The 12,633-nt window shown below is 33.8% G+C and overlaps 1 protein-coding gene across 1 annotated transcript; it reads left to right on the forward strand.

The window, feature by feature from the left end:
• The first annotated feature begins 216 nt into the window (after positions 1–216).
• On the forward strand, positions 217–11,879 carry LOC126892041 (presenilins-associated rhomboid-like protein, mitochondrial). The gene is made up of 8 exons (XM_050661465.1): positions 217–400; positions 1,955–2,156; positions 2,521–2,649; positions 4,513–4,771; positions 5,764–5,888; positions 7,773–7,874; positions 9,521–9,618; positions 11,714–11,879. Exons 1-8 carry the CDS (start codon positions 363–365, stop codon positions 11,802–11,804), a joined length of 1,044 nt encoding a protein of 347 aa, XP_050517422.1. The 5' UTR covers positions 217–362; the 3' UTR covers positions 11,805–11,879.
• Positions 11,880–12,633: the final 754 nt, after the last annotated feature.

The following is a 12,633-nucleotide window of genomic DNA, read 5'->3' on the forward strand; positions in this document are numbered from 1 at the left end:
TTTGACGTCTAAGAATTTGACAGTTTTTCAAATTTGAATATTTTCTTGGATTTGTTTGGAATACTCTGAAATAAAATAATAAAATTAATAATAAAATAAAATAGTAATAAAATTTAAGTTTTACTTTAAAATTCGTCGGCAAGATATGCAGACTCGTTAATTTTAAACGAGATGAATACCCTACTGGGAGGTTTAGAGTAGAAAAAGAGGAGTTTTATTTTTTAGTTGTCAGTTGAATTAAACGTCAAATCAGCTCAGCATAACCTAGGAAATCTTAAAAATGAATATTATTTTGAACAGTTTTATATTATTTTTTTAACTATAGAATTACATTGCGACTAGTGTTTCTAAATTAGACCACAATGGCTTTAAGTCGAATGGTAAGATTAGTACACTTAGGGTAAGTTAAAAAATATGTAATTTTTCCAGTATTTTTTATGAAATTCTGAATGAATGTTATATATAATACCATAATACTCTTTCCCATTATCCCTATGCGGGGTTGGCTTCCCTAATTTCATTTCTTTATAAGCTTTTATATTGCATCATATTAACATCAATGCTATTTACCGACATGTCCTGCCTAAGCATTTCCCCCATGTCTTCTTTGGTCTTCCTCTCCTACCTCTTCCAAGAACCCCCACAGTTCAGCAATTCTTTGTATTGGGGTGATTTATATCTCGATGTTGAACATTAATTACCAAACGATCTTAATCTATGCTACCTCATTTTGGCATCAATTGGTGCCACTCCTAGACTTCCCATAATATATCCATTCCTAATTTTATCCCTTTTTGATACTTCCCCTATCCATCTAAGCATTCTCATTTCTGCCATATGCTTTCAATGTTCCTCTTTTTTTTAACTGCCCAACATTCAGTTACATTCAAATACTCTGTCTTGGTCCTACTAAGGACAAAGACAGTCCTACTAAGGACAAATAGTATTTGAACTACTTTTTGTTCTAAGTAGCCTTCACTATTTCCCACCAACACCACATCATCGCCACACATTAAGCACTACGGAATGTTACGCTGTAGTTTCTCTGTAAATAAATAAAGACTAAGCACCCGGTTTTGATACTATCCTACTTTCACATGAAATTTATCAGTCTCTCCCACACCTCTCCTAACACTAGTCGTTACTCCCTCATACACATCTCTCACAATCTTACATATTCACTGAGGACTCCTTTCTTATTGAGTGCCACCACAGAATCTTTCCAGGAACTCTATCATATGCTTTCTCAATATCAATGAATACCATATGAGCATTTGTTTCTTTATTCCTGTATTTTTCCATCAACTGCTTTATAATGAAAATTGCATCTGATGTTGTTCTGCTCTGAATAAAGCAAGTTGATTATAATGATATTTTGGTTTCTTCACATAAGTATCTGTATATCAATTATTACTCTCTCCCATATTTTCATAGTGTGATTAAGTAGTTTTATGGCCCTGTAGTTTGTGCATTGTTGTACATCTCTCTTGTTTTTGTAAACAGGTACTAATGCTGTCGTAAGCAAAAACACAGTATCTACAATGTAAATTTACAGTGTATATACTGCGTTTTTGCTTACGACGGTAGTATACTGCTCCTCTATTCATCTGGCATTTGTTCAACTTCCATAATTCTGTTAAATAAACCTGTTCGCCAACTTGTTCCTGACTCTCCTAATGCTCTCCACACTTACCCAGGAATATCACCTGGTCCACCTGCTTTTCTTTTCTTTATTTTTTGAAGTGCTTGAACCACTTCCTGGTTTGTTATTTTTGTGAACATTACTGTTACTGTCTCTGTTAACTTAACTGGTTTTCTGTCAAATACTTCATTTAACTGTCAAAGTACTTTTTCCATCTCTTTTGAGCATCCTTTTCGTGAATTAGTATTTTATTATTTTTATCTCAGTTTTATATACTTATAATAACATATCTCCTTTTAAACTATGTTTTAGTTCAAAAGAAAGTATCTTCTTGCAGCGTGGAGGTCTAAAATCGGGGAATGGAAACATAAGAACCTTTAGAAATGGTAGAAAAGTCAATGATGAACCAAAAATCAACCCCGAAAGTTTAGCTACTCCATTTACTAATGCGCATATTGACTGTAGTAACTTACGTGCAGGAAGTCTGTTTAGGCCGTTTCTATTTACAGTAGCAGTATGTGGTTTAATATAATACAATTAAGTGCAAAGTAATTTCCTTCGTATATCATAGGTTCGATAATATTCAACATAATGTCTAAAATCCAATAACTCTTTATCTAAATTCAAATATGTTGCCAGTCAAAATATATATATATAGATATTTTTCATTTTGATATAATTTTTGGTAACAATTTCTAATTTTTGAGTAGAAGATCACAGCAGGCACAGCAAAATGAATAAATAGTATTAGTACCAGATCTTGAAAATCAAAGGTGAAGCCTGAAAATCATTTTTGAAATACAGCAGTAGTGAAATATGATTACAACGACTTTTATTTTGCGTTTGTGGCACTTTATAATTTTTTAATGAAGTTTTAGTTTTCAGGATCATGTTTTGTTGGGGCTGCTATTTGGGAATATGAAAACATGCGAAGTCATGCCAAAATGCAGTTACGAAAGCCCATGAAGTTTTTTAGGAAGAGCATAGACCAAGGAGTTCATTCAACAGTAAGAGATTTTAAATAAGAAGTGTCTAGAAACTTTACAGAAGAAAGTTGCAAAAGTCTGCATTTGAAGAGCTTGTTTAAGGCCATGGGTACATAATTCGCAAATATTTTACGGCTATCCCTACTTTTTCTGTCTTTACACTGCAAATTACGTGTAGTAAAATTCACACTGGTATGGATATAAACATTACTAGAATGTCATTCTACTTGAAAATGTCATCATTAACTTAAAGATGGCTTTTGAATTTTCTTGGATAACTGTTATTTATTGTATAATTGCAAACTATTAATTCAGCTAATAAATGTGATAATTTTTTCACTAACTATCTATTCAGTGATTGTAATAATTTATATGTACAACAAAAACTAATACTCAATCGAGAAAAGACAAAAAGTGTTGAAAAAATATATTGTTACTATGGAACGCTTACAATTTTGAACATCTTTAACAACAAAATACTTGGATCACAGAATATATTATCCTGATGTATTCTTTGCTTGGATCTTCCACAAATAATACACAATAAATAACTTTTTATTAAGTTCACGTCTTAAATCAATTATTTATCAAATACACTATATATCAATATTATTTAATCAACAACTCAAAATATTCCCGATGCCACGTCAAATATTTAAAATTGTCACTGATTGTCACGGTCTGACTGACAATGCTGACAATATTCTATTCAATTCGACTGAGTGCGTTGCAAGACAAAGATAGATTTGGAAAATATTACCACGGACATGGTGTCCATTTTTTTCGAATCTTGAAAAAACTAATAAATACTTTTAAAAAATTTAAACGAAAAATGAAAGACTAAATTATTACCGAGGGCCGAAAGTCCCTTAGAATAAATAAAAAGTTTATTTTGAATGAGATATTTGAAATTAAAAATCACACTAAATTTTATCCTAGTTTTTCACTTCTGTAACTTATTAAAATAAACATTATAGAAGTTCTCAGGGACTTTCGGCCCTCACTATTAACGTAATCTTTCATTCTGCGTTTAAATTTTTCAAAAATACTTATTAGTTTTCTCAGGATTCGAAAAAAATGAATCCCCATTTGAATAGCAGTGCAGCCGAAAATACGTACCCATCCTCTTAACAAGAATATAATGACCAATTTCATCATAAAAACTGGGTGGAGGAGTGACCATGAGACCATAATAGGGTCATTAGGGCAGATATTTACCGAAATACTCCTCATATTGTAATTTTTAAAAATAAAAAAACACAATTTTGAGCTATACTGAATACTAAAATTACAGCTGTCAGTTAACGTGTTGAAAGATATTTAAAAAACATCCCGAACAATCATATAATGACAAATTTGCAATTTTATTCTGTGAAATAATCACTAGATATGCTTTTTCTCATGAGGATCTTTCAGTGCGTCAGTTTTTCGATTTCTTTATAACGCATTAAGTATGTGACAGAAAAAAACGCACGTCGGTGATTACATTTCGTCGGTGACATTTATAACATTTATTCTAGTTGTCAATAGATGGCGCTATAATCGAAAATAAAATAATTTGCGAAATATATAATATATCTACGAATATAATCTGAACATTTTTTTTTCTATTTCTTTTTTTTCCTATTTTTCTGAACAATTTAAAAGACTATACAAATCAAATAAAATACCATTTTATAAATGCAGTAAACACAATTAATTTGTTTTTATGCCAAATTGCAAATAAAATGTGACAACTGTCAGATTTAACTAAAATGTCATGTCACTAAAATGTATATTGTCACGGACTTACCTTTTTTTCTATCATTTGTGACGCACTGAAAAATGCTCATGAAAAGAAGCATACAATGTAAAACTTCCAGCAACTATAGTTTTTCCTTTTAGAACACCCTCATCAGGGATTTCAAAAGTTGGTGGAATCGGCTGACCGAGGGCGAGCGTATTTTTGCTCCAATATGTGTCCTGAACGTACTAGTATTCTTAGCTTGGAGAATTCCTAGATTTCAACCGATGATGCTTAGATATTTTTGTTCCAATCCAGCTAGTCCGAATATCTACGTGCCTATGGTGTTATCAACGTTTAGCCATTATTCGGGGTTGCATCTTTTAGCCAATATGTATGTCCTCCATAGTTTTTGTACAGGTAAGAGGATTTTTCTCATCTCTTCTTAAATTCTTGTTCATTCTCGTCTTAAAATGGGAAGTATATAGTAGGCGCCACGCTACTAGATACATGGGTAGATACCTAATTGCTATGCTTATGGGCTAAACCGGTTCGTTCTCAGATGTGTCTTTCATCCCTGTCATGTTACTGTCAAGAAACTATTCAAAATAATTGTTTTTTCATATAAAAAATACATTAATTATTAATATTGTTACTCTGCTTTAAAATAACTTTATTCAAACACCCTGAATATTACAATACTTTAAAACTTTTACAACTTTAAGAAAATGACAACTATAAACGTCAAATAAAGCTGATCTATGTTATCAACTTTCTATGTTAATAATATTCAGTTTCTATACATTTTCTGACGTTCTAAACGTCAATAGACATAAAAATAAACATTGCAACAAGTGAAAGGTCCAGGACTGTAATAGCTCAATGTTCCTATGTATTTAATAGTAGGGTGGGGTTACTGTATATCATCACATATTATGTAGTTCATACTGCATATCAAGAGGTGCCAAATTAAGATTACACAGAACGATTGTTAGGCCTATAGAAACTTATGCATCAGAGACATGGCCATTTTGGCCATTAAATAAAAGAACAAAAAAAGGTGTCAATCTTGGAACAAAAACTATAGAGGAAAATATTTGGAGGAAAACTGGAGAACTGGAGTGTTTAGATCGGAAGATCTACGAAAATGCTATCTCGTACAATAGGAAGATGTCAGTAAGGAGGTAGACCTAGGATAAGGTGATCTCAAAATCACAAATTGTAGGATGAAAGTAATGGACAAGAAGGGATCGAGGAGTCTGATTAAGCAAACCATGGGCCTACTAAAATGTGTATTTTTGAAATTGTAACAAAAGAAATGTACAGTACAGTGCTTATTGAATGTCATCTAACTTTACCAGTCTGACATCTTAACAATAATGAACATTTTCTAACATAGACTAATTTTTCAGGAGCCGTTCACAGTTTAGGAAAAGAACAATTTCTGGGTTTTTACTTAACAGCCGGAGTAGTATCAAGTTTTGCCAGTTATACATATAAAGTGCTGACAAGGCAACCTGGGCTTTCATTAGGCGCGGTAAGTAGAGACTAGTAATACGTAATACTCTAAGGACCATGGATCATTCATCATCATTCTTAAACCTTTTGCATCCACTGTTGGATATAGGTCTCCTCCATATTCTTCCATTGTTCTCTATCTGGTGCTTTCTGTATCCAATTTCTCACTGGTTTTCTTAAGTCTACCTTGGTGTCTTTTATCATTTCTAGGACTCCATTCTATGAGTCTTTTGGTCCACCTGTTATCATTTAAACGTGTAAGTCCACCTCATCTCCATTTGGCTTGTGCATTTTTTTTCTATGACATCCTATTTCTTTAGTCCTCCATCTCACTACCCTATTTGGTACCATATCTTTTTTTGTTATTTCTAACATTGGTCTTTCCATTTTTCTTTTTTTTATCCTCAATTTATTTGCAGAATGTTTAGTCAAAATTATGGTTTCGGAACCATATTTATCTTATTACCGGCAGTATGCAATGGTTGTAAACTTTTTTCTTCAAGCAAATTGGTAGCGTTCCTTTTAGAAGATGTCGCATCTTGCCAAATGCTGCCCATCCCAAGCCTATACGACACCGAATCTCACAAGTTTGATTGTCTTTTCGGGCAGACACGAATTGAGGACCAAAATGACATTTTAAGTAAGGGTTTACTTTTATACCTGAAAAAATCGCACGAATTGAGGACCAAGACTTCTGATAATGAAATCATTATACTCAGGTATAAAATATTATTAAAAATACGAATCACAATAATCGTAATCGTAGATATTTATTGCCTATTTAAGAAACAATATTTTAAACATAAAAGCGTTACACATATTTACATTTAATATTTATAAACATAAAAGAGTTACACATATTTACATTTAATATTTATACTTTATGAAAACATGATGCAAATTTTAGAAAATCTATTCATCTCAACAAACCGTTATTATATTTCGACATTTTAGAAGTTAACATGTTTAATCTTCGCCTAACAATTTTGTTCTTACATTTAACAGGCTCCTTAACGCTTTGACTACGAATATAAGTATCTGTTTGAAAATTGTTCAAAACGTTTACAAATAAATACAACGAAGGGTGCATCGAATAGAAATTTGAATTAAATCGAGAGTGAAAGGACTCACATGCATTTGTAGAATTTTCTGTAGTTACAGCTGCTTCAGCCCAAAGTGTTGGTGGAAATAAAGAATTTTCACCAACATAATTGTGTATTAAATAGTCCGCAAAATCTACCGCAGCTTTATGCAGATGATAAACGCGGTTGGATTTGACGTCTCTTGTAATACATATTATTTCTTACCTAGGTAATGTCTTTTCTTGTCAAAGAATTCATAGCATCACTGTTTTCCTTTATTACAGAATGGATAATTTTTGATGGCCGCTCTGTGATATCTTCTATGGCTTTCCGTTTGCTTGCCGTACTCAAAATTTGTCTATTTAATTTCTTTATATAATTTTCATGATTGTGCACTGTTTCTTTCCGGGAAATTGTATTATCTACACCTATCGTAAACAATTTTGCGTTACATTTATTTACCGTACAGGTCCAAAACTTTTCACCACTTTTTTTCACAATACATACTTATAATCATCCAACACAAGTAACAAGTTTACCTTTTCACTTAAGATCATTTTAATTTCACTAATTTTGACTCCCTTTCAAGACAGCTCAAAATAAACTAAATCTAAAATAATATTTTATTATTAAATATTTCCTTACTCATTAAAATCTCGTTAAAGAATCAGACCCTCATTAACCCTAATTACTTTATTAATTCAGAGACAAAATTTTTGAGTAGGTACAGTTAGTAACATTTCACTTTAGTTTAATTTGTTACAGCCCTGAACTCAGTTTATTTTTCATTTTCATTGCAGTAATTGATGTTTTTGTTTTAGTCTGGAGCCATAATGGGAATCTTAGGCTACGTTTGTACTCAGTATCCAGATACAAGACTAGGAATTATTTTATTACCTGTGTTCACCTTTTCGGCTGGAGCTGTAAGTGATTTTTTTCTGTTTTAAGGTTGATTCACACCAACAGTCACGGTGCGATCAGATCATAGTCAAATCACGGTCAAGTCAAAAGACAACCCATTCACACACACTGCCCAGGCAGATCACTGTCAGTCTATTTCACCATTCAGGTCGATCAAGATGCAAGGTTATATAATCTAAATAGAGTTGTTCCGATGGTGGGTGTTAACGGATTCAATTAAAAATAAGTGTAAACAGCGAACAGTAATAGTTATTTTATTTTTGGTTAAAAGTCGTACTTATTCATCTCGTAAGAGGATTGTTTATTGTTTGAGGGCAGCGGGGTGCGTCTGAACTGCGTGCTTGCCGTGACGATACTGAAGAGACCACAACACTGTCATCATGTTTGCGGTTTTACAATATGGCCAGAAAAGGCAATAAATTACTACATCTGGCGTTTTAAAAGCTCAGACCCTTTCTGTAGTTTTAAGAAACGTCTTCGAATGCATTTCCAAAGTGCGTTGACATAAGGTCTGATAAGGTAATTAATTTATGGGGAATTCAGTTTGTTAAACTTAACACACCAAAAACATGTGGTTAGGGATACATTTCGTTTCGTAAAACTTCTTAGCATCTGGTTTGTATATTAAATTTGAATTTTATATGACCGTTTTGAGAAAAGTTATTAAAAAATAAAATTAGCAAAAATAGTAATTAAAGCGTGTCGCCACAGAGTTCTTACTATTGCTGCGAATGGTCTCCATTCTTGCATTCTTCGAGATAATTAGAACCAACCATAGAACGACAATATGTGAATTGCAATTATGTCTTTAATAGGATTAAAATCCACAATTGTCATATTGTGCATTATAAATACCTAAGCATTTCGATCAGACAATATGAAACTTGTGGATTTTAATCCTATTAAAGACATAATTGCAATTCACATATTGTCGTTTTATGATACGTTCTAATTATCTTAGAAGAATTCAAGAATGGAGATCATTCGCTGCAATCTAAGAACTCTAATTAGACTCTCTAACCTTTTGATGGTACACGACAACCCTCACGGAATTTTCCTAATTTATTTGTTATAAAAATAAGGTCATAATATTATAATTGCAATTTGTATAATTTATTACGATAGTAGCAAAGTCCAAAGTATTGAGCTCATTTGAAAGACTGCAAAGAAAGCACACGTCATTCTTAATATACGTATAGTACCTCACCATATATGGTCATACATATTGGCACTGTTTTTAACTATAACAGATATAAATAGGAAGGTCGAGTACCTGAGATATCGTTGTTGTCGTTGCACTCTCTAGCGCGTAGTCAGGAGATATAGTTACCGAGAAATGGGTTATCCCCGACCTATCTCAAGGTCAGCGTAATGTACATTTAATTATATAAGAATAAAGTTTCTGTAAAAAGTTTAAGTTTGTTTGTTCGGGGTAGTGTCTTCCTCTAATAGCAACCCCCAACTTCACAACCTTGCATCTTAATCGACCTGAAAAGTGAAGTAGTTTGAAGGTGATCCGCCCAGGCTGTGTGTGTTTGTGTGAATGGGTTTTCCCTTGACTTGACGGTGATTTGACTGCGATCTGATCGTACCGTGACTGTTGGTCTGAATCAACCTTGATTCAATATATTTACAAGTATAATTCCAGGCTATTAAATTCATCGTGGGCCTCGATACAGCTGGTGTTCTACTAGGATGGAAATTTTTTGACCATGCTGCACATTTAGGTGGTGCTGCCTGCGGAATGTAAGTCATTTTTTATATATTTGATTTACTTTTTTTGTTAGTGGGCGTACGCAGAAGAAATAATAGGTGATTAGCAGTATAGCTTCCGACTGGGAAGGTCAACAATAGACAAAATCTATCAAGATGTACATCAAATTTTTGTAGATTTTAAGTAAGCGTATGACTCTAACAGTGATACACTGTGGAAGGTAATGGTGGAAATGGGAGTACCCAGAAAACTGGAAGGATTGGCCCAAATGTGTGTGTAGAATTCATGTGACTTATTAGAATTGGCAGCAGTGCATCAGATGAGTTTCAAATCGAAACAGGTCTAAGACAAGGCGATCTACTTTACCCTTTATTATTCAACTTCACTTTAGAGCGCATAGTTAGGAAAGCACAACCAGTATTAACTAATGTCTTCTCTGCCCACGGAGCGAAGGTACTGTTAGCTTTTACTGACGATGTCCACACAATTGCACAATCCACCAGAGATACAAAGGAAGTTTTTACCCTTTTTGAAAGCGGCGTCAGAGGAATTGGCCTCAACAAAGATAACACCAAGTTAGTAGATAGTAATTACCAAAAATCCAAGAATGACTTTAGGAAATAGACCTAGGAAATACTCCCTAGCGACCAAAGTTGGGGAAATCCATTAAAAACCCCCCGAATAACCCTTAAAAACCCGGTCTTGCTTATAAACGATAGTTTTATTTGCTTCTTTGGGGGGTGAAAATATTCTTGTATCATATATTTTTTGAATATGAATTTTGATTCAGGTTGTATCGATCTCAAAATATAATTACACCGTAAAAACTGGCAAAGAGCCTTAAGAATCTTGAAACAACATGGTTTTGGGTAGTTTCAAGGTGTTTGGCTCAATTTTTGAATATTCGGACAAACAGAGAATTGCGAGTGTATTTTAATAACAAGCTGTTGAAACACAATAAATACCCGAAAGACCTTGGGGTTACTCTAGATAGAACGCTCACATTCAGAGAACACCTGACAAAAACAGCAGCAAAATTGAAAACACGCAACAATATAATACAGAAACTCTGCGGCACTACATGGGGGTCCACAGCATCAACTTTAAGATCCTCTGCTCTTGGCCTGATATATCCGGTGGCAGAATACTGTGCACCAGTGTGGCTAAATAGCAGGCACATCCACCCACCTGGTCGACACCCAACTAAACCGTGCTATGCGTATGATAACAGGCACAATTAAGCCCACCCCTACAATGTAGCTACCTACCCTTAGTAATATAGCACCACCCAACCTACGCCGCGAACGTGCATTGGTTAAAGAATATAACAAAATAATGGACAGTCGCCAGCTTCTAGTCCACAACGACATCCCCGATATTCTTGGAAACCGTCTCCGATCCAGGTTACTCCCTCTACAATCTGCTCAAGCGCTACAGCTATCCAACTTTTACTTAAATACCCGATGGAGAGAAGATTGGGAAAGTAAGACAGATCCGCATTACCATAGTCTACCGGACATCATAGGAAAACCTAGCGAATTTGAACGTCCCCGTAAGATTTGGGCAGCCCTTAATCAAATTCGAACAAACTGTGGAAGATGCGCCGACTCCCTCTACAGATGGGGTAAACTTCCCTCGCCTTCTTGTGACTGCGGCGCTGCAAGACAGATGATCAGTCACATTGTTCAGGACTGCCCACGCAGAGCATACACAGGCGACCCTATAGACTTTGTAATGGTAACCGAAGGGTCAATCGAATATATAAAAAAACTGGACATCTGTTTGTGATGCATTGTATAATGCATAAATCTAAATATGTTCTGTGATGTACTAAAGCCATACGCTAAATAAAAAATAAAACTTCACATTATATAATATATACTATAAGAAAACCTTGATTAAATCTATTTTGAAGTCTATAAAATGGGTAAAATCTCCGAAAAACTGTTTTTTTGAGGTTTCTGAAGGTGGCGCACCTTACGGAAAAATTTGGAAAAATAAGAAATATATTTTTTGATAAAATACATAAACTAAAATGGTAATTTATGACATAATTGATTGTGCGATGTGCAAATCGTATTGTTTTATTATTATTATCTATATAAAGTTTAAAATTATTTGTTTCAGAATGTGGGCGATGTGGGGCAACCCAAACATCTGGCAGAAACGTGAGCCAGTTCTCCAATATTGGCATCAGTTAAGGGGGTCGATAAAATGATATAAATTTTAGTTTAGTTATTTTGAAATGTGTAAAAAGAAATATTTAAATATAAAATAAATATACGTATTAATAGTTTGATTTTATTATTGATTTCACACAACAGCCTATTCGTTTCCTTCCATTTCTTCAGAATGGGACAGAACTATTTCAAAGATCGGTCGGTACATATAACAACGAAAAGAAAAAAATGTATCTGCGAGTGGGAGAATCTCTATTTTGTATTAAGGCCCCGTCTCACCATCAAATAATTGACAGTTATTTGATCAAACTTGACAGTTAGTGACACAAAGTGACAGTTAGTATGTATAGTTTGTGTCACTAGTCAAGTTTGACTGTCAAGTTTGATCAAATAACTGTCAATTATTTGATGGTGAGACGGGGCCTTTAGGGGGTTAAGAAATTAACCCCGAAGGCGAAGGAATGGCATAAGAATGCAGAAGACAAGAAAACCACTACATTAAAATCAAGTATCTTTAGGTATTAAACGTTAATACACCTATAGACTATTGATTATGTATTAGAAAGAAACTACAACGTTAACGGGGTTTTATTGTTTCATATAGGCAATGGACCTCTAAATATGAAAAAACCGCGGACTTCTACCATTTACAGGGGTGCGTTTTTGAGAAAGGGGTGAATTAGTCCCTAGGCACAGGGTGCATTAGGGTGAGTTCTATGCACGTTTGGTACAAACACGTCTACAGAAAAATTGTTTCAGGTTAAATTTACTATCGAAATATCACATTTTAACGTCAAAAATATTTTCTTTTTACCAAAATATATTCAAAAGAAAAGCAAGAAAAAAAAACAATAAAGATGGCAATTT

This window comes from Diabrotica virgifera, chromosome 9 (assembly GCF_917563875.1).
Source record: "Diabrotica virgifera virgifera chromosome 9, PGI_DIABVI_V3a".
NCBI classification, from domain to species: Eukaryota; Metazoa; Arthropoda; class Insecta; order Coleoptera; family Chrysomelidae; genus Diabrotica; species Diabrotica virgifera.

Excerpts from the sequence above, each read along its gene's own strand:
- LOC126892041 (XM_050661465.1), top strand. The coding sequence starts at position 363 with ATGGCTTTAAGTCGAATGGTAAGATTAGTACACTTAGG. Across the intron at positions 401-1,954 it reads GTAAGATTAGTACACTTAGG|TTCAAAAGAAAGTATCTTCT; the intron begins GTAAGTTAAAAA and ends ACTATGTTTTAG. Across the intron at positions 2,157-2,520 it reads CGTTTCTATTTACAGTAGCA|TTTTCAGGATCATGTTTTGT; the intron begins GTATGTGGTTTA and ends ATGAAGTTTTAG.